General features: G+C 30.4%; 9 protein-coding genes across 9 annotated transcripts, besides 7 other annotated features; 7 read left to right on the top strand and 2 right to left on the bottom strand.

Moving 5' to 3' along the window:
- Nucleotides 1–307: 307 nt before the first annotated feature.
- Nucleotides 308–345: a mobile genetic element.
- Nucleotides 346–1,524: 1,179 nt separating this feature from the next.
- Nucleotides 1,525–1,561: a mobile genetic element.
- A 954-nt stretch (nucleotides 1,562–2,515) lies between these two features.
- Nucleotides 2,516–2,556: a mobile genetic element.
- Nucleotides 2,529–2,700: a mobile genetic element.
- Nucleotides 2,701–2,729: 29 nt separating this feature from the next.
- On the top strand, nucleotides 2,730–4,226 carry TVAGG3_0692040 (protein of unknown function, DUF563 family; the record flags this gene model as incomplete). Its single annotated transcript, XM_001303211.1, has 1 exon — nucleotides 2,730–4,226. The coding sequence occupies one exon, from the start codon at nucleotides 2,730–2,732 to the stop codon at nucleotides 4,224–4,226; it is 1,497 nt and encodes a 498-aa protein (XP_001303212.1).
- Nucleotides 4,227–5,842: 1,616 nt separating this feature from the next.
- TVAGG3_0692030 (acetylation-dependent protein binding) lies at nucleotides 5,843–6,574 on the top strand (the record flags this gene model as incomplete). The annotated part of the gene is made up of 1 exon (XM_001303210.1): nucleotides 5,992–6,462. The coding sequence occupies one exon, from the start codon at nucleotides 5,992–5,994 to the stop codon at nucleotides 6,460–6,462; it is 471 nt and encodes a 156-aa protein (XP_001303211.1).
- Nucleotides 6,575–6,821: 247 nt separating this feature from the next.
- On the bottom strand, nucleotides 6,822–8,991 carry TVAGG3_0692020 (uncharacterized protein; the record flags this gene model as incomplete). The annotated part of the gene is made up of 1 exon (XM_001303209.2): nucleotides 6,955–8,991. One exon carries the CDS (start codon nucleotides 8,989–8,991, stop codon nucleotides 6,955–6,957), a length of 2,037 nt encoding a protein of 678 aa, XP_001303210.1.
- Nucleotides 8,992–9,584: 593 nt separating this feature from the next.
- Nucleotides 9,585–10,568, top strand: TVAGG3_0692010 (protein serine/threonine kinase protein; the record flags this gene model as incomplete). The annotated part of the gene is made up of 1 exon (XM_001303208.1): nucleotides 9,585–10,568. The coding sequence occupies one exon, from the start codon at nucleotides 9,585–9,587 to the stop codon at nucleotides 10,566–10,568; it is 984 nt and encodes a 327-aa protein (XP_001303209.1).
- A 25-nt stretch (nucleotides 10,569–10,593) lies between these two features.
- Nucleotides 10,594–10,860, top strand: TVAGG3_0692000 (uncharacterized protein; the record flags this gene model as incomplete). The annotated part of the gene is made up of 1 exon (XM_001303207.1): nucleotides 10,594–10,860. One exon carries the CDS (start codon nucleotides 10,594–10,596, stop codon nucleotides 10,858–10,860), a length of 267 nt encoding a protein of 88 aa, XP_001303208.1.
- Nucleotides 10,861–11,915: 1,055 nt separating this feature from the next.
- On the top strand, nucleotides 11,916–13,310 carry TVAGG3_0691990 (glycine-rich protein family; the record flags this gene model as incomplete). The annotated part of the gene is made up of 1 exon (XM_001303206.1): nucleotides 12,362–13,279. The coding sequence occupies one exon, from the start codon at nucleotides 12,362–12,364 to the stop codon at nucleotides 13,277–13,279; it is 918 nt and encodes a 305-aa protein (XP_001303207.1).
- A 290-nt stretch (nucleotides 13,311–13,600) lies between these two features.
- On the bottom strand, nucleotides 13,601–15,364 carry TVAGG3_0691980 (uncharacterized protein; the record flags this gene model as incomplete). The annotated part of the gene is made up of 1 exon (XM_001303205.1): nucleotides 13,607–15,364. The coding sequence occupies one exon, from the start codon at nucleotides 15,362–15,364 to the stop codon at nucleotides 13,607–13,609; it is 1,758 nt and encodes a 585-aa protein (XP_001303206.1).
- Nucleotides 15,365–15,857: 493 nt separating this feature from the next.
- Nucleotides 15,858–15,949: a mobile genetic element.
- An 81-nt stretch (nucleotides 15,950–16,030) lies between these two features.
- Nucleotides 16,031–16,261: a mobile genetic element.
- A 389-nt stretch (nucleotides 16,262–16,650) lies between these two features.
- Nucleotides 16,651–18,741, top strand: TVAGG3_0691950 (spectrin binding; the record flags this gene model as incomplete). The annotated part of the gene is made up of 1 exon (XM_001303204.2): nucleotides 16,677–18,049. A coding segment is annotated over one exon (1,373 nt), but the record flags the coding sequence as incomplete, so codon positions are not given.
- A 286-nt stretch (nucleotides 18,742–19,027) lies between these two features.
- Nucleotides 19,028–19,146: a mobile genetic element.
- Nucleotides 19,147–19,443: 297 nt separating this feature from the next.
- TVAGG3_0691930 (protein of unknown function (DUF3447)) lies at nucleotides 19,444–20,618 on the top strand (the record flags this gene model as incomplete). Its single annotated transcript, XM_001303203.1, has 1 exon — nucleotides 19,579–20,256. One exon carries the CDS (start codon nucleotides 19,579–19,581, stop codon nucleotides 20,254–20,256), a length of 678 nt encoding a protein of 225 aa, XP_001303204.1.
- Nucleotides 20,619–20,748: the final 130 nt, after the last annotated feature.

Here is a 20,748-nt window from a genome sequence, read left to right as displayed (position 1 = left end):
ATCCGATGGTTTCCCCATATTCATGTAGATCTTCGAAAAAATGAGCACCAAAAAAAGCCAAAAAAAATAGGCTTTTTATTGGATTTGTACACTAGATCAATAATCTATTTAGGATCTGACACTCTTTTTAGCCAGAGATATGAGGTCCTTTCTAGGAAAACGATCTATTCATCCATAAAAAAAAATGAATTATCGTTTTCCCCAGAAATTACATGGGGAGTGGTAAAAGTAAGGAAAATCTGGGTATTTTGATTAACAAATTTTAATCAAAATAGCAAAAATCTATTTGATAGCTGTAAGCAAATAATGTTGTAAACAGAAATTCATCAAAAGTGACACCTCAGAAAAGCTAAAATATTGAATTTTTGGAACTTTTGATAGAGCACGTTTTTAAATATTAATTAAAGTAAATGTATATTTTGTAAAGATTCTGTTTAATATAAAAATAAAATTTTGAAGAAGAACACAAAATCTTCTGAAAAATAATATCACATAAACTCATATTATTTTCTAATCTATAACTATTTTATATAAAAATCAAATTCAATGATCTTAAAAGCGAAGGATAAACCTCAAAATTTACGAATATAATGAGTGGGAATATAATGCTTATCTATCATAAAACCATATGAAATATCAATTTTTGCTTTACGCCTAATTTTTGACGACAATTAGCAAAAAATGTTAAATGTTAACACTCAGTCCATTTGAATATGAAAAATAAAATTGACTTTGATTAAATGTTTTTATTTATCATGCAATTCTTCTTGCGACCAAAGATTTGAATCAAATTTCAAAAAATAAGATAGCTTAAAAAATAATATACGGTAGTGTTTACTAATAGATGAATAGTATATAAATTCTATTAAAATGGATTTGATCCAAAAAAATATATAAAATTTGATCATAAATAAAATCGTTTTAAATTAATTCTTCATTTAAATTATAACAATTATTTTTGGTTTTATATTTTTTTGGATCAAATCCATTTTAATAGAATTTATATACTATTCATCTATTAGTAAACACTACCGTATATTATTTTTTAAGCTATCTTATTTTTTGGAAATTTGATTCAAATCTTTGGTCGCAAGAAGAATTGCATGATAAATAAAAACATTTAATCAAAGTCAATTTTATTTTTCATATTCAAATGGACTGAGTGTTAACATTTAACATTTTTTGCTAATTGTCGTCAAAAATTAGGCGTAAAGCAAAAATTGATATTTCATATGGTTTTATGATAGATAAGCATTATATTCCCACTCATTATATTCGTAAATTTTGAGGTTTATCCTTCGCTTTTAAGATCATTGAATTTGATTTTTATATAAAATAGTTATATATTAGAAAATAATATGAGTTTATGTGATATTATTTTTCAGAAGATTTCATTCTATATGCCTATGAAAAGTACTCTCAAAACTAACTTTTTCCTAATTATAATTAAATCTAGAATATTGTATTATGCTTAGTATTATTTCATTTTTCTCATTCAATTTAGAATTTACAAATGTCAAAAAATTGAGAGCTGTCACTTTTGATGAATTTCTGTTTATTACAATAATAATTTCTATTTTAACCAAAATCACTTATTTTCATCTAAACGTATAAAATTGTCAATTTTATGAGAATAAATTTGAAATCTCATGAAATATAAAGGAGAGTAATATTATTCAATTTTCTTTTTTCTTTCTCTCAAATATTTTCTATTGGGAATTTTCTTGTTATCAAAAAATAATTTTAATATTTGTTTATTTCATTACATATAATAAAATTTTAAAAACTCTATTTCTTCTCAAGAAAATTTTTTTCCTTCATATGAAGAAACATTTTGTTCTCCATTTGATGCTGAGTCTAAATCTCGATTTTTGAATTTTCTTCTTTCCAAATTTCTTTTTTCCAAATTAGAAGTTTAATTCAAATTTTAAATAGTTTATATATTTTCTCAAACCGTCTCAGATTTTCTCACTTTTTAGGGATTTCTCTCAAAATATACAAAAATAGTAATATCAATACATGTGTCTAATATACTTTAAAACCATCGTGACAAAATTCAAAACGAAGAGTTCTTCTCTCCAAATTTTTTTCAAAATCAAAAAAATGAGATAAAAAAGTACGTTTGGAAAATTCATTTTTAGCATTTTAGGAATTTTCTCACTTTTCTTCCAAATTGACATCCTTACTTACCACTTTCAAGTTTTTCATACATATATCTTACCCATTCATTTGGAATACGAGGTCTCGAGTTTTCGTTCATTTTTTTTACTTTACAAAACTGTTTATTTTTCAGAATTTGTAAATTTGAAAAAATCCATTCTATATCTGATAAATAATATATTATTTTTCAATCAAAATATTTTGATTATCATCTCAAAAGTGTTCTCAAAACCTAGTTTTTCTTATTTTGGATAATCTTAATATTTATATTATTATAAACTAATTGAACACCATATGTTTTTGTATACTTTTACAAAAAAAATTGATAGATTTGTGATACTTTCCCCGACGATAGAATTGAATAGCTTACATTTTGACAGAACTTAATATGGAACATTTCAAAGAAAAGAATAATTTAATAGACTAAAAAATTTATTATTTTTATTTATTGTGAATTTTAAATTGTCACTTTTTAAGTGTTACTCCCTATTGAAAGTATCACTTTTTGGGTGTCACTTTTTCAGAAATTCTTATATACTCTAATGTTTTCTAGGTTCAAATTCTTAATAATGAATTTGATATACATTTCTGTAGCTATTATTCTGCCATTTCTTATAAGATTTCAGCCCAAAAAAACAGATTCAACAGCTACCCCTGAAGTTCCTACTACAACAACAGAACCTAAACAAATAAATAAACTCGACTCACCAATTCAATCAGTACCTATTAATAAGAATCCACCAAAATCCATTAATAAGGAAGCAAAGAAACGAGCTCAAAATTTCAGTCCTTACAAAGACACAGTGTTTACAGAAGATAAAGAAATGAAAGAAAACAACCTCAAAGCTCAAAATGGCCCAGCGCCAGAGCCTCTTATCCCAGCAAACTTTGATTTAGATTTCGAAGGTGTTGCAAACTTAGAAATATCTCCAGGGGTATTTGTTCTCCACAATTACTCGGCTACTCGCTCATCTAGAAAGTTCAATTTCAATAACTATTCAATAGATATTGTTACATTTGATTCCGGATTCATGAAGGAGCATTTCGTATGGCTCCCACCTTTCAAATGGTATTTACCAAACGGCTTGACAAAGAAACAAATAGATCTCTTCTGGAAACAGCCAGAAAATCATTGGCATTTCGATGACTCAAATATGTGGCATACAGGTGTTGTATGGGAAATTACTAATGGAGAAATGTCTCATTGCAATGAAGATAAGTGTAAAAACCATAATTACACTCATCACTTGAATTACTGCGAATGGCCAAAGCCAACATCTAATCCACAGTTCAAAGGAAACTTATTTGCCTTCGGTGGCCATTTAATTGAAATTTTCCAGCACTTTTTCGATAATGGCGTTCCACATATGGCTTTCGCTTCAATTGCTACTGGTATTGATCCTAAGGATGTTACTGTATCAACAGCAGCATGCAATGGTATCACACAACAAATTGTCCAGCGTCTTGGCTTCAAAATTAAAACGTCTTGCGCATCTAAGTCGGCAGTTGTCTCCGCAACGAATCTCATTGTTATTCCAAGTATGAGAGTCTTACATCCAGCATATTACGATTGGTACAGAATGAAAATGAACCTTCCTCATCCAGAACAAAAAGATATTATTATTATTCCAAGAGGTGGAGGCGCCGGCGGTGGTAATGCCCGTATTATTTATAATGTAAGAGATATAAAGGACCCGCTTGCCAAAATCCACGGAAACGACCATGTTATAATTCATAACGGCGGCGGAGGCCTTGATGACTTGATTAGGACGTTCTCAAAGGCTAAAGCAATTGTGGGTCCTCATGGCGGTGCTTTCTACAACCAATTCTTCGCAAATGAGGGAACAGATATTATTGAGATGATTCCGCAGATGAGCAGTGGTAAATATCCGAAACAGAACCACTGGGACAGATTAATTCCGTTTGCTCACCTTTCTATGTATTCTAACACTTTACTTCTTAGAGAAAACTTCTGGAGATATATAACAATGGATGTTGATATCAACTTTAATATTAATATTGATGATTTCATGAAATGGTCAAAACAAGTTCCATCATTGAAATAATTTTTATTCTGTTAACAAATAAAGACTTTTTATATATGCCAATTATTTTAACCATTTTGAATTACCCAGATTTTCCTTACTTTTACCACTCCCCATGTAATTTCTGGGGAAAACGATAATTCATTTTTTTTATGGATGAATAGATCGTTTTCCTAGAAAGGACCTCATATCTCTGGCTAAAAAGAGTGTCAGATCCTAAATAGATTATTGATCTAGTGTACAAATCCAATAAAAAGCCTATTTTTTTGGCTTTTTTGGTGCTCATTTTTTCGAAGATCTACATGAATATGGGGAAACCATCGGATTTTTTTGGTTAACCCACATCTTCATGTAGTCTGGACTATCTTTCCTCGAAGGACCTCTTTACGGGTGTAAAAACTCATAAAGTTCTCAAAAGATTCATTCTCGATCTCCATGCTGAAAGAATTTACAATAAAAAAGAGATCTACGCATCAAACTACAGCCATAAATGAACTGAACCCCTAAAGCTCAGCTCTTAGTTTATCAAAAACGTCGAAATCCTTCTCATTGCAATCAAATTTTCTCAATAACTCATAAGAAAAATCGAATTTTGATTAAGCCGATGTTATAGGTATCACAAATACTACAAACTTGAGCAATATCGAAATTGCCAGCAAAAGTTTGAAATTGCATTGCTCATATTTGTTTTGTAAACTAAAAATCTGCTTATATTATTCATTAATTTTTTATATATTATTCATATACTTTAATAAAAACAATACTATTTCACCTTAAAAATGAATTTCATAAGTCAATATTATTTTTTTGAAAATGTATCAATTTTCGATTAAAACAACATGAGAATAAAATTTACGCAAAATTATTTTAAAAAATGGTTTTAAAAATTTACAATTGATTAAGAATAAGATTGCAAGAAGTTTTGAAGTTTAATTTTAAGAAAAAAAAATTCGGATATTATTCATGGATCTAAGTAATCTGATATTTGAGTATCGGCACTATGCATAAAACATATATTTATAGTTTTTTTTAGATTTTTATGATTTTAAATATATTCAAATTTGGCAATCCAATAGATTTTTAAAAAATAGGTAAATAAAAATAGATTACATATGCAGCAGATTTAGAACATGAAACAAATCTTATAGTGACCCAAAAAAAAATTCATGATCCAAAAAAGAAAAAAATTGGGTAAATGGGAATCAAACCTTGGCATAATGAATCATAATGTCGGATGTTTCCACTACACCGGCAGTTCGAAAAATACCCTTGGTAGTTCTATTTAATAGCTATTCCCAACGATAGGCGGTGTCCCCAGCTTTAGAGGGGTGGTAAAAGTAAGGAAAATCTGGGTAGTTAGAACTTGTACTGTAATCAGTTATAGTAAATAATAAACTTCTCTTTTGCGAAATATGAAAGAAATTGACTAAGTAGATCAAAAGCAACTAAAGATATACTAATTATTTCATTATAAAGCATATATTTCTGAAGATACAGTTGCTCAAATTATCTTCTTACATACTTATATTTTTCGATTTCAAACAAAACTCTATGATCTCACGAATTTCAATATATCATGTGGATTCATATATCGTCATGTCATTGACATACTTCTAATTAGTGTTTCAAATAAAAAATAACTTGGATACTAAACGAATACAGATTTATTTCCTAAATTAAGGATTTATATCAAATGCTATTTCTAAATACTAACCTATCAAAGCAGGCACAATGGGAATGAAGAAAAAAAACTTCCAAAAAACGTGACAATTAATACCCAAGGGAAATGTCGTTGAACAAGTTCCAGCTTACAAAATGCTTACAGATCATCGAAAAACTTATTTCATGGCAAATCTGCTCACCATTTGTCGAGCTTGTTGATCCAGAGCGTGATGGTGCTCCAGATTACCTCGAAGTTGTTAAAAACCCAATGGCTCTCCGCGAGGTTCAAAAGAAATTAAACGATGGAGCATACAGTAACCTTGACCAATTTAAGGACGATGTTGACTTAATTTGGTCAAACGCAAAACTATACAATGGTGATGATACATTATTCACACATATGGCTCTTGAAGCTGCTCAGTGGTTTAACGAAAAAATGAAACGCTTCCCAAGTACTCCAGAGGAAGAATGGACTCGTAAAATACAGAGAACTACACAGAAGCTTCTTGGCGTTCTTCTTCATCCGCCAGTTGAATTAGACCCAACAGGATCTCTCACGGCTGGCCATGGAGATGATGAAAAGTCAACAGCATAAAAAAGTTGAATTGTATACCTTTTAATCAAATAAGTCTTCTTTACCATAGCTTTCTATGAATAGTATAAATATACTTTAACATAATTATTTAAAATATGATTTTTGGTCAGTAATTTTATAGTTTTTAAATTTCATCAAATTGCACTTGATAAAATCACTAATTGACTCTGTAAATGACTAACATTTGATAATAATATCGAAAGCAAGTGCAAAAATCCATATCCCCCGTTAAGATAATCAATATTTTAAAAATTGTTATTTAATATATGAAGAATTCTTTTGAAAGTATTACAAGTCAGTTTTAATTATATAATATATTTAATCACATTAATATCAGATATAGATTAGGGGAGAAACATATAGAATCTCGATTCATCTTATAATTCAATGTCTAAAGTCTGTATCTATTAGCATTTATGAAAATAGTTATCACATATACTAATAAACAATCTATACTAATTTAAAAAACAAATAAACAAATAAAAATACAAATTATTTCGAACCTTCTGTTCGATTTGAGTCCGGATTAGTTTCAGCATTGGACATTTTCTTTCTTCTTGAACTCTTTTTTCTCTTTTGGCTTTCATTTTCGGGTTTCTCAGGCTGATTCTTTGCAGCAGCTTGTCTGGCGGCTTGCCAAGCTTCAATCATTAACTGAACTGCATCCTGATATTTCTGGCGTGCTCCAATAACTCTGTTATTCAATTCTTGCATATCAGAATAAACCTTTTGTCTTGTATCAGCAATTCTACTTTCTAAGCCACTGAGAGCTGATGTATCACGTCTAAAGTTATCTAATTCTACTGATTTCTTGTGTTGTAACATTTCAATATCTTTTTCAAATTCTTCTTTTCTGAAATCCATTTCTTGTCTGATATCATGGATTCTTTCCATCTGTTGTGATGCTTCTTTGGTCACAAATTCTAATTTTTCGCCTAAATCTTTCAAACTGGCCTCTTTTGTAATTTTCAATTCGTCACATTTGACTTTAAGTTCTTCAATTGTAGAGTGGTGGCTTACAATTTCATTTCTTTCATTAACAATGTTATCTCTCGTTGCATAAAGTGAAAATTCAACATCTGATGTTTTATTTACCTGATTTTTCAGTTTTTCTTTACGTTTTCCACGCCAATGATTATAATTGGACTGAATATTCTTGTTGGTTTGATTATAATACTTGAAATCTATATCATTGTATTCGATATTAAAATAAATCAAACGTGGATTGTTCTGAGTGACATCAACAAGAATTTTTCCGTTTCTAACAAGATTATTTTTAACGGAAACTCTTTGAATTGTTTGAGAAACTTCAAAACAAGGAATCAACTGATCTCCACCGACATCTGTGATTTCACAAAGTTCTAAATCAATATCTACTAATGTTGGATGCTTTTTAATAACATTACAAAGCATTACAGCTCCTTGGTCTCCAATTGGATTATGGGAAAGATTTAAGTTCAAAATTGACGAATTCTTCTCGAGTTTGTTACAAAAACTCTGGAAATTGATGGAATCAATCTGGCACATTGATATATTAAGGTTTTGGAGATAATGATTATTTGCAATTGCAACTCCGAACTCGTCAATGCCTTGGCTACCAAGAGGATTATGTGACATGTTTAGGTCTGTAATCTGGGAGCAATCCGCGAAAGTTTGTGCGATGGCTTTTGTAAAAACTTTTGTAAAATGGTTTCCTGCTATATTTAACGATCTGATTTTATCGTTTTTAGTAAAGTATTGAACAAATATTGGTGCCGTATCGTCTTTAATATGATTATTCGAAATATTAAGTGTAGTAATTTGAGAATTCATAATGGCATGAAGTAATTTGCGACAACCCTTTGAACATATGTTGTTATTACCGAGATTTAAGACTTGCAATGTATGATTAAACTTCAAACCAGTTGCAATTGTGGAAATTGTATCTTGAGTAATTTCGCACATATTTATGTCGAGATCAGAGAGCACATGGTTTTCTTTTAATAAAGAAGAAAGTTCAGCAGCTGATGAACTTCCAAGAGAATTTCTTGAAACGCCAGTTGAAGAACCAATTGAAAGAGACACAATAGTCTTATTAGATTTCATTGCCATGAAAACAGCTTTTGCTCCGGAATCACCAATTGAATTTGAAGAAACATCAACAGATATCAAAGTATGAGAACGATAAATCAACTCTGCGATCTGTAATACACCTTTGTTTCCAATTGAGTTACCATTAATTGATAAGAGTTTGATATGAGGATGGGCAAAAACAACTTTTGCTACTGCAGAAGCAGCTTTTGGTCCTAAAGAACAACTATTCATCTCAAATATTTTAGAAAATGATTTCCTAACTTGGTTTTGAAGAAAACGATCGAATAATTGGTTGGTAGCGAAAATTCCAAAATCGTCGCATTTTGCGTTGAATATTTTGCGAACTTCATCTTCTGATAATTGCATTTTGGGAATTAAAGATTGTGGAGATTCTTCTTGCTGATTTTCCTTCGTCTCGACTTCTTTTTCTTCGAAATCGGACGAATTTTCGATCATCATAAAATAACGAATTTCATGAAAGATTTTTTTTGCCAAAATTTAATTTACATGTCAGAAATACAGATCAATATTATTTTCAAACAAAATTAATAATGAATTCATGATGTATACCAGGATATTAATCGTTTAAGCACAGTTTCATAATTGGATCATTATCTTTGTCGATGAATTCAAATTTTGATTTCTATTGATTATATTGCATTAATAAATTAGAGTAAATTTTAAGAATATTTTTGTTTTGAACTAAGAAAATTTTGAATGTTGAAGAGAATTTTAATTAATGATTGTTGTGATATTTAGTACAATATTTAAAATTTTATTAATTACATTTTTCAAAAAATATTCGTACCATTCAATTTTGATTTTATTAGAAATATTGATTCAAATCATCATTTTAAATCAAAACAAACACATATGAATTTAGATGCAATTAGAATAGATTGATCAAGTTTAAACGTATTTTACCTTTTGAAATCTCATTCACAATTTTTTAAATGTGACAAAAATATTTCTACAATTTTTAATATAATGCATAAAGTGTTTAGTAATAATCTTTTCATATTAATTTCTTCATGAGTCACTTTTTCAAAATGATTCACGAGATTGATGAACGACTATTTCCAGGTTTTAGTCACTTTAAAAAGATCGGTGAAGGCGCATTCGGAAAAGTATTTACAGCTTTGAACTCTAAAACGAATATTCAAGTTGCAATTAAATGTGTCGATAAGATTAATTTGATGACCGAAGCCAATAGAACTGTTTTTCAATCAGAATTAGCTATTTACAATAAAATTGAACATCCATTTCTAACCCAATTTTATGCAACAACAGAAGATAACGCAGGTGTATACATAGCACTAGAATTTGGAGAGAAAGGCACATTACTGGATAGAATAGTATCTCAAAGGAAACTGAAAGAACAACAATCCTGTAAGATATTCTGCGAAATTGTTTCAGCACTCAATTATTTACACAATACTGCAAAAATCATTCATAGAGATATCAAAGCCGAAAATATTATAGTTGACAATAATGACGATATTAGGCTAATCGATTTCGGCTTATCTTCTTTCATGAACACAAAAGAAGAAATGAATGAAAGGTGCGGAACATTTGTTTATAGCTCACCAGAAATGCTACGTGGAATTCCATACACCCAATCTATTGATATCTGGTCATGTGGAATATTATTATATTTAATGGTTACCGGAACATTTCCTTTTGCATCAGAGGATCAAAGAGAACTCAAACAAGACATCTGTTTCAAAGATCCACAAATACCAACATCGATATCTCAGGATTGCCGCGATTTATTATTAAAATTACTGACAAAAGAACCTTCTGAAAGAATTACCATCGAAGAGATTGCAGTACACCCATGGATATTGGCAAATAGAGCATCATATTACCCAACAACTCAATTCAATGAAAACCTTAAATATGTTATTACACCACATGATAAATCAGACATTAATTCATTAGTAGTTAATAGCCTCTCGAAGAACGGATGCAATATTTCTACATTAGAGTCTGATTTATTGGATGGTCGCTTGACTGAATCCACTTTTATATAAATACTTCCTTAAGCGTCAGTTTTTGATGAAATTGCATTCCCCAGAAGAAATACGAGCAGGAAAGAATCAAATCCACAATTTAAAGAAATTAATTTCCTGCCAACCTGAACATTCAGCAATAAAACACCCTTCATCGCAAATTAGTCCTATGAAGAAGATGCCTCAAAAGACAACAAAACCTAGAAGTCATTCTGTCTCGTTGAAGATTTTCATTCCACAAAATACTAGCCAACAATCAGCTTTACCAGCATTAACACCATCACCGAACCAGAGGAAAATGATTTTCCTTTAATTTGATTTTTTTTATCTTTGCTGTTTCTATAATTTAGCCATACGAAACTTATACTTATTGATATCTTTATTAATACAATCATTTAATAATTAAATACGTCAAGAAACTATTACCAATGCAATTCGTTTTCAAAGATACGCACTGAAAAATTTGAAGACATGGTTTAATACAAATTCTGAGGTTCATGAAATTGAATGAATAACGACATACCTTTTATAAGTTGGTCAAGTGTAAATAATAGTGTTTGTTGTAGTCTAAAAATAGACAACCAAAATTGTAAAATAAATTCATAGTTGATTTTTTTTGATTTTTGTTAACAAAGAAGCGGTTAATTTTACACTTATGATCATTATATAATGCATTTAGATTTTGAACCAAATTTCGTCAAGAGTATAAGTTCCAAATTTCAATGTATTCAATCAGCTTTTCTACTTTATATAGATTAACACTCATTTTCTGCATATCTTTATTTCAAAATAGTTTTACCAATAGTATACAATTTTTGTGAAGTCCCTATCTTATGATTCAGAATTTGAAAATTATCAATGTATTAAAATTTGATCCCTAAAATATTAAAAACACAACATATGTTACCTTAATGCTTAACAATAACAGGAAAATTAAATTAAAACCGAAATTCATTTTAAAAATGTCAGACCATTGGCTTTCCTCAAACCAGTTTTAATATCGATATTGATTTTGGAACCAATAATTTATTGAGTTACTGACAACACGAACAATTGTTAAAATTCCAAAAATATTTCAATTTTAGCGCAAATATTTATTTAAACAATAAATTAACTTCAACCTATGCAATGGCTAACAAATCATGTTACGTGGAATAGTGAAATATTTTTTTCTTTTGTTTGTTATTTTTATAAAAATAGATTTTAATATAAGTGTTTCTGTTTCTACAAAAATTACATAATGCTATTTAAGTACATTGTTCTTTGAAAATTATTCTTACTTAATAAATATGAATGAAGATCTCATAACACGTATACAATGCTATCAAAGCACAAATTTTTATATAACAAGTTGCACACACAAAATCTCTGGCTTATGGTAGTTATCCAAAACTTTGTACAAGACTGTTTGATTCTGGAATCTGAATTTAATGAGAGTCTTTGAAGGATATGAATAGTGCTATTCACAATGAACTTTAACAGAAATTATTGATCTGAAATTTAGCTCTCGAAATATTTATTTGAAATTGTTTAAAATCATATAGCAAACAATGATAATATATTCAAACATACTGTAAATGTGACATTTTATATTGAATGGATTCAATTAAGTGACATAGATTATATTGAACTCAGAATTATTCAATAAATCAAAAGGAGCCAAACAAGTTAGCTATAATGAAACAACAAAGACATATACTTTCGATTATCCGTGCACATCACATTATGATTGTACCGATTATATCATTACTCTTCGACCAGGATTCTATAAATTTGAGTTATATGGAGCTTCTGGTGGCTCACCACCCAATACAATGTCATGCCATATCGATGAAAATTTAAATTGTATAAATCAAGAAATAATAGACCAATTCCACGGAAATACCATATGCAGGAAAGTAGCAAACCGTGGTGGCCCCGGCGGCTATATATCCGGTAACATCAAAATTTCCAAAGAAATAACCGCGTATGCAACCATAGGTGGTCAAGGAAAATTTGACCAAACGCCTTCCCATACCCTTAAAGGCGGCTATGGTGGCGGCGGTGATGCTATGAACTTTCAGAACTATGGTTCAGGAAGCGGTGGTGGGCAAACCGCCGTCAAGTTTTTGTCAAATGATTTGTGGCACCGCGTGATTGTGAGCGGCGGTGGAGGGGGCTCTGATGATGGTTATGTTCAAACCCAATTTGTTACTGATGACGATGGGTCAGGGGGATCTGGCGGCGGGTTCACTGCCCCTGGAGCATGGAGACATGGAAAATATGATGCATCAAAATCTGCCAACTCTACTTTTGGTTTCAGTTTTGGCTATGGAGAATCCTCTCGTTCTAATGGATCTTTGAATGAATATGGATACCTAACGCCTCTTGGAGGAAATGATCGTCCAGGCGCTGGAAGTGGCTGGTTTGGCGGCTTTGCTTCTCATGATTCAAATAGCGGCTCTGGAGGTGGAAGTTCTTGGGCTTTGACAAAAGATGCAATAATTCCACATGGACAGGTTACAGCCTATGATTCATCTTATGAACCAGTTCAAACAAGGGCTTATGAATTCATAGATCAAAAACAATTTTTGTTTACTGATGTGAAATCTATTTCTGGAATTTGGGAAGGAAACGGAAAGCTATTGATAACAATCATTGATTCCGCTGTTATCGTCTCCTGTGATTCGCAACAAAATATTTTTTATGGCTTTTCTCTATTTCTTTTATTTGAAATTTCTCCGACTAAATAAATTATTAGTGATAGACTTTACATAAATAAATGAGCCAAATATAAAGTGATAAACATCACATAATAAAGTTACATAAATACTAAACGAGAGACATAAATAAATTACCTAAATACTAAGTGAGAGTCAAAAATAAATTGAATCTCTTATAAAGAGCTGAAATTTTCATATGTCTCATTTTCAAATTTGATGATTAAGGAATTGATCTGTTGTATATGTTTCGAAATGCAATAAACTTATCTGATGTCTTTCTTATGAAGCCACATAATAATTTCCAAAAAAAATATATATTTTGAAGTAAAAACAAAACACAAAAAAAATTTTTTTTATTTATAAATCTTGACAATCATAAGTATCTAACATATATTTCAGTATGTTATTAGTCTTGAATTCAGCATCTTTATCTATTATTTCTTCTACATCAAAAGTAGTTCTGAGAATCCACCATTGACATGTCTCTTGTTCTTTATCTTTTAAGTCCATTTCGTTGAAAATAATGATTCCTTTCGCGAGCCAAATTTCTTTTTCATTTTCAGACAAATTTTTCATTGTCTCTTTCTTCATCGTGTTCGAAGCCTTGAACTCTTCTCCAACTCTAAAATAAACAGTCAACACTTGCAGCATCGCAATGTATCTTACATCCTCTTTGAAATGAACAGGAGAAACACTTTCTATTGCTGCAGAAATGACACCTTTTAAGTCACTCAATTCTGGCAGTTTTTGAAAAGCTTTCTTCCAATTCATAATTTGAGGGGGAGATTTCAGTTCATCGACCATTTTACTTTGGTAAGGTAAAAAGTAACTCAGCATTTCAATGTAGTGTCGGGAAGGAACTAATGTTGTCAACCTGGAATTGAGGAAGTCGTACAAACTAAAGTTTTTCGCCAATTTGAAACATTTTCGGATGTGGCATAAAATAAATTCTTCAATAATTTCGCCAAACCAAAAAAGTTTCAAAATATTCATATCTATTAGGGAAAGAACATCAAAAGAGTTTTCACAAGACAGAACTTTATCATGCATTAATGGTAAGAATGCTTCTGGCTGGTTCTTCTTTATTTCTTCGAAATCAAATTCAATTGTCGAAATTTGTCCTGTTTTGATATCGACAACAGTGTAGTTTGATGACTCTATGAAGGATAGTTGAACATCGCGACGCTGGGAAATGGTGAAAACAGCTCGTGGCTGGCAATAAGAATCTAATAAAATACAAAGAAAATATTTTGGTGGAGTATTGATTATAAGGATGTCATTTCTGATCGCTGCGACATCGAAAATATCCATTTTACCTGCTCTGAATATAAAATCTAAGGAAAGACCTACTGCTGGAAGAGCAATCATCAAATGTTGCAAATAGTTAATAAAGAAGACATCGTGGGTAAGCACAGAGAGATGGCTGTAGAAAAATTCGGTAGCTGTGACAGGAGGAAGGTTAGTTTTTGTATTATTGCTTGAATCAATTACAGATGTAAGAATATGCCCATCTTTGTTGTTTTTCGTGTATTCTAAAACGTTTTTATTAAGTAGACCAACCCATGTGATGCCTTTTTCTGACTTTGAAACTCGATTAATTTCAAATTCGTTTTTTGAACAATTTAATTCCCATATTTCATATCTATTTTCATTTGTAAAGATAACAAATCGGTTGGAATTAGGGATCCATTCAACAATAGGTCTGGAAGTAAGAATATTTGAAATTGGATAAACAATTTGAGGATTTGTGTTAAGTAAAATGCATTTTATAGCATAGTTTGAGCTTTCTGTGAATGTATTTGACGATTGAAACATTGTTACAATAATTTTGTCGTGGGCGGAATTTATTGATGCTGCTATCACAACAGAATATCGTTGAAAAGAACATAGTGGCTTTAAATTCTTCAAGTCTTTTGAGAGTTCGACGATTTTTTGCCCATGCTTGAATCGAATTAAAAAAAGATAAGATATTGGTTCATCAATCGAGAGAATTTTAAAAGATAAAGCATCAGGATATGTTGTTTGCAGAATGTCGCTAACTGATACTGTATTATATATCGGATCTGTTGATTTACTAAAAGAATCTAGATCAAAGAAAGAAGAATCATTAAGCATTCTGCCATTTTGATATAATATTTAGCAAAAGCACAAATTATATTGATATTTGGCTTGATAAAAACTTATCTGATCGATGAAATAAAATTAGAAAATCTTAAAAATCTCAAAATTTTCGATATTTTTGATAAAATCTAATTAATTATCGTTATATTAGCAAGTTTTTAATAGCGCGACAACGTAGTTTTTTGATCTGTGTCATAATCTCATGGTGGACCACAGCTGGAGTCACTACCGACTATCCACTTGCTTGGATGCTATGCAGCCTTTGATCTGGCCAATCATAGTGCTGCTCCATCCACATCAGCAAGTGATTTCGGCTGGAGAACTCCAATGGTCTTCCTTGAGGTTTCTGCAAGCCAGAAGCACGATATATATGTAGCCTAGCTGCTAAAATAGCGTAGCTAGGCTGCGTAATTGTTGTGCTTCTGGCGACATTAGTTATACGTTATTGCTCTCATGGACTACAGTACTACTCCCTGAACCCGTGATGGTCAGGGATGTGAATTTACTCGAAATGGGCAATGTTCATTACGAAATCTCTCATTCGATGAGAGATTTCGTAATGAACATTGCGTTAAAGTACTCTTACTACTCTTTCCTAGTTCCCAAAAGGCCTAGGATTCTGTAATTAATCGAATAGGACTGTATTTCCAGAAGTCCATAATTTGATGAGAGGCCTCGGAAGAACTCTGCCCTGGTGTAATGTAGTTGTGGTACTTGGCCCACAAAGAGAGAGAGAACATGTCTGTAATTCGTTTATGCTGAAGTTTTCTGAATTTCTCTCAAATGAGGAAGGAAATCCAGAAAACTTCAGCGTATGTTAATGCAGATGTTGTTCTCTGGCTCTTTGTCGGCCAGAGAACGAATTAAAAGTTTAATGCGTGAGTGGGCTCGGTCAAAATATCCGAGAGCCATGATGAAAGAGAAAAGTAAAAGGGAAAAGGAGGAAAAGAAAGAAAAAGGAAAAATTTAGGTCATATTACATATTGGATGACTTTAACTTTGTGTTGTTCATGATCGGAGGTTGCGACGCGCCTGAATGGCCAGAACTGCCGCCGAAGGCCCGATTTTTTTACAAGATTATTTTTTTTTTCCAAGATCCTTTCACAGAATTTGGGTTTATCATCCAGAAACGGCCACCACATTCGACCTTCTTATTCTTATAATGTTATTTTATATCTGTGAACTAAATTGAAATTCATAAATTTTATCCGACATCTTTGTGAGCATTGCATTTTTTTTTTCTTCTAATTATTTTAAAGGATGTTTTGTATGGTAAAAGGAAATTTTATGGCTTTTAAATTTTTACATGCCGAGGAAGAAGAAGGGTAATCCTGAAGAATACTTCAAATTGCGAAGTATCAGTAAATACTACATCGATTCATATAATGCGTTATACCAGCTCAAAACGGAAAAGGAAGAAGAATTAAACACAATTTACAAAAATGTCATAACAGAATTGATTGATTCAAAGAAACATCCACCAAAAAATATTATGGAGGATATTTTAAATATCATTCCGTATAATAATCGCTATACAAAGTCATATTTATATCTTGCCAAACTCATATCTGATAATTATCATGTCAAAAAGGCCAACAGTCTCAAGAGTATTCCCAACTTCCTGTTTTATAAAGAATATGGAATTAGATTAGACAAATTTTTTGGTTTCAGTGATATCAAAACAGATAATCTCGATATTCATACACAAAATACGATCTACAGCGCAATTATGTATAATGACAAAGAAAGATTCATCATATTTACTAGAACAGATGGATTTGATAAAGATCAAAAACTCAAAAGTTATTTATATCCAGATTCTAAAAAAGGATATTCATTACTTGAATTATGTTGTTATCATGGAGCTGTTGATTGTTTCAAGTTATTAAGAACGAAATTTAACTCAGAAATAACTCAAGAATGTCTTGAATTTTCATTTTTAGGAGGAAATCCAGAGATCATGAGCGAATGTTTGAAATATCAAAAACCAACTTATAAGTGCATGAAATATGCAATTATTTCACACAACATTGATTTTGTTACATTCTTGATGAATGAGTACAAATTAAAGATCGATTTAAAACACTGTGGAATTTATAAAAATCTTGATACATTTTTAGTTTATTTCGATAGAACTCATAATATTAATCAATGCTTTATTGAATCGGCGAATTTTTCTATTCCATATCTTTGTGAATATTTCCTATCACATGGTGCATATGTCAATGCAAAAGATAGTGATAAAGAAACCGCTCTTCATTTTGCAGCAGCACATAATTGTAAAGAAATAGTCGAAGTTCTTCTTTCACATGGTGCAAACGTCAATGCAAAAAATAGTTCTGAATACACCGCTCTTCATTTTGCAGCAGAACATAATTGTAAAGAAATAGTCGAAGTTCTTCTTTCACATGGTGCAAATGTCAATGCAAAAAATAGTTCTGGATACACCGCTCTTCATTTTGCATCAATTTATAATTGTAAAGAAATAGTCGAAGTTCTTCTTTCACATGGTGCAAATATCAATGCAAAAGATAAATTATTTGGAAAAACCGCTCTTCATTTTGCAGCAGAACAAAATTATAAAGAAACAGTCGAAGTTCTTCTTTTACATGGTGCAAATATAGATGAAAAAGATGAATATTCTGAAAAAACCGCTCTTCATTTTGCAGCAGCACATAATTATAAAGATATAGTCGAAGTTCTTCTTTCACATGGTGCAAATATCAATGAAAAAAATCGATATGGAGATGGTGTTTTTTATATTGCTGCAAAATTGAATTATAAAGAAACAATCGAAGTTCTTCTTTCACATGGTCAAAATATCAATGAAAAAGATCTATATGGACAAATCACTCTTCAATCTGCAATAAATGCTAATAATACAGAAATGTCGCCTTTCTTCTTTCACATGGTGCAAATATCGATGCAAAGGATGATAATGAAAATACCTCACTTCATTATGCAGCAAAAAATAATTGTAAAGAAATAACCGAGCTTCTTCTTTCACGTGGTGCAAATATCGATGAAAAAAATAAATATGGATATACCCCTCTTCATTATGCAGCAAAAAATAATTGTAAAGAAACAGCCGAACTTCTTCTTTCACGTGGTGCAAATATTGATGAAAAAGATGAAGATGGAAAATCTGCTCTTAGTCTTGCATTAAAATTAAATCATGATGAAGTGGCCCGCCTTCTTCTTTCGCGTGGTGCAAAAATATAATTTTCCATTATAAGATGCTCTTATTTCTTTTCTGATATTTTCGATAATGAATTTCATTAGAATTAAAAAAAATTACTATATCAGTCTTGCTATTTCTTGCGTCTTATGGCAAAATTTTCATGGAATCATTTTTTGAAACATATAATATAATAAATAGCAATATATCATAAATTTTCTAGCATTAACTTAAAATGACAGAAAAAAAATATATTGAGAATTCATTTTTTTTTTGCAAAATTCTGGAAATTGATATCTCTTCGTATTCATCTGTGGTGCGGTGTACATAACAAGATGATGGAATAAATATTTTTGACATATTCATTTTTCATCAAAAATAGCGTAAATTAAGTATATCGTTGATAATTTTTTGTTTTCTATCTTGCTTTTCTTCGCATTATTACTTATTCATCTTTGCATCATTTTTATGGAGTTTGTTAAGTGTACACTTATGCCCCTATGACACAGCATTCAACTTAAGGTTAAATTTCAATGGAGCTTCACGCCAGTTGTCAAAAATTTGAATTAAAGTCAGATGGGCGTAAGTGCAGCCTTAAATAACTAGTTATTTTTATACAGATTTATCTGTTGCATTATGTTAAGGGCTTAATAATGCATGATGTGTCACTATTTTTATCTATAAATTCAAAAAAAATTGTTTGCAAGCATTCATATTTTCAGAACTTTTAACGTTCATGAACGTCCAAATTGCGAACAATTTTTTTTAAATTCCAATCGGAAAAAACAATCGAAAAATTTTGAATCTTTTATTGAACAATTTTTTGATGAAACATAACCCATTTCATTTTTAAAGCATTTTGGTGGTAATTTTTTTTTTGGAAAATTTCAAATTTTTCATATCTGCTCAAGGCATTCACATAAACGAACACATTGAATTGGTAAGCGTCTATAAGTACCATATTGATTTATTTATTACGTTGTATCAACTAAAAACCAAAAATGAAGAAGAATTAAACTCGACTTACAAAATGATCAAAACAGAACTGATTGATTCGAAGAAATATAATCCACAAAATATTATAAGAGATATTTTAAGGATTATTCCATGTAATAACTGCTATGCAAAGTCATATTTGACTCTTGCGAGACTCATTTCTGAGGATTATCAAATAACAGCCGTCAACATTATTCCAGGCATTTCTAACTACATGTTTTATAAAGCATACGGAATTAAATTAGACATGTTTAATGATTTAAATAGAATTAATTCAGAAAATCGCAATATTCATTCAGAAGATACGATTTACAGAGCAATTATGAATAATGACAAAGAAAGATTCATCTCATTCACAGAAAGAGAAGGATTTGATAAAAATCAAAAAATTAAAAGCGAATTATATCCATATTCTTTCGAAGGATATTCATTACTTGAATTATGCTGTTATCATGGAGCTGTTGAATGTTTTAAGTTTTTGAGAACGAAATTTAACTCAGAAATAACACATACATGTCTTGAATTTTCATTTTTAGGAGGAAATCCAGAGATCATGAGCGAATGTTTGAAATATCAAAAACCAACTGAAAAATGCGTGGAATATGCAATTATTTCACACTACATTGATTTTGTGACATTCTTGATGAATGAGCACAATATAAAGATCAATTTATTTAATTGTTGTTTGTATAATAATCTGAAGTATTTTTAGTATATTTCGATCAAACTAATGATGTTAACAAATGCTTTGTTTATTCACCGATGTTTAATATTCCTTCCATTTGCGAATATTTCATATCACATGGTGCAAATATCAATGAAAAAAATGATTCTGGAGAAACTGCTCTTTATTCTGCAACATGGTTTAATTGTAAAGAAATAGTCGAAATTCTACCTTACTCATTTTTTATTGGGTCTAAAACTAACCATCAACTAATTTATGAAATTCATATCACTAATTCTTGCTAGCGGTATATCAGCTATATAAAAACTATATAAAAAATAGTTGTTTTGTATAATTACTTTTATCAATAACAAAACTATATAACATATAATTGCTTTACTAAATTTGGATATCAATTAAATTGATTCACGCGGAATGTGAGACTCTTATCATGCTAATTGTAAGATATGAGTTAAACTACAGTTTTTATGCAGAAAATCGGTAGGATTTTATCGTAAATTTTCTTTACATTGATATCGA

This window comes from Trichomonas vaginalis, chromosome III, assembly GCF_026262505.1.
Source record: "Trichomonas vaginalis G3 chromosome III, whole genome shotgun sequence".
Taxonomy (NCBI): domain Eukaryota; phylum Parabasalia; order Trichomonadida; family Trichomonadidae; genus Trichomonas; species Trichomonas vaginalis.
This window is presented reverse-complemented; position numbering and strand designations above follow the sequence as displayed.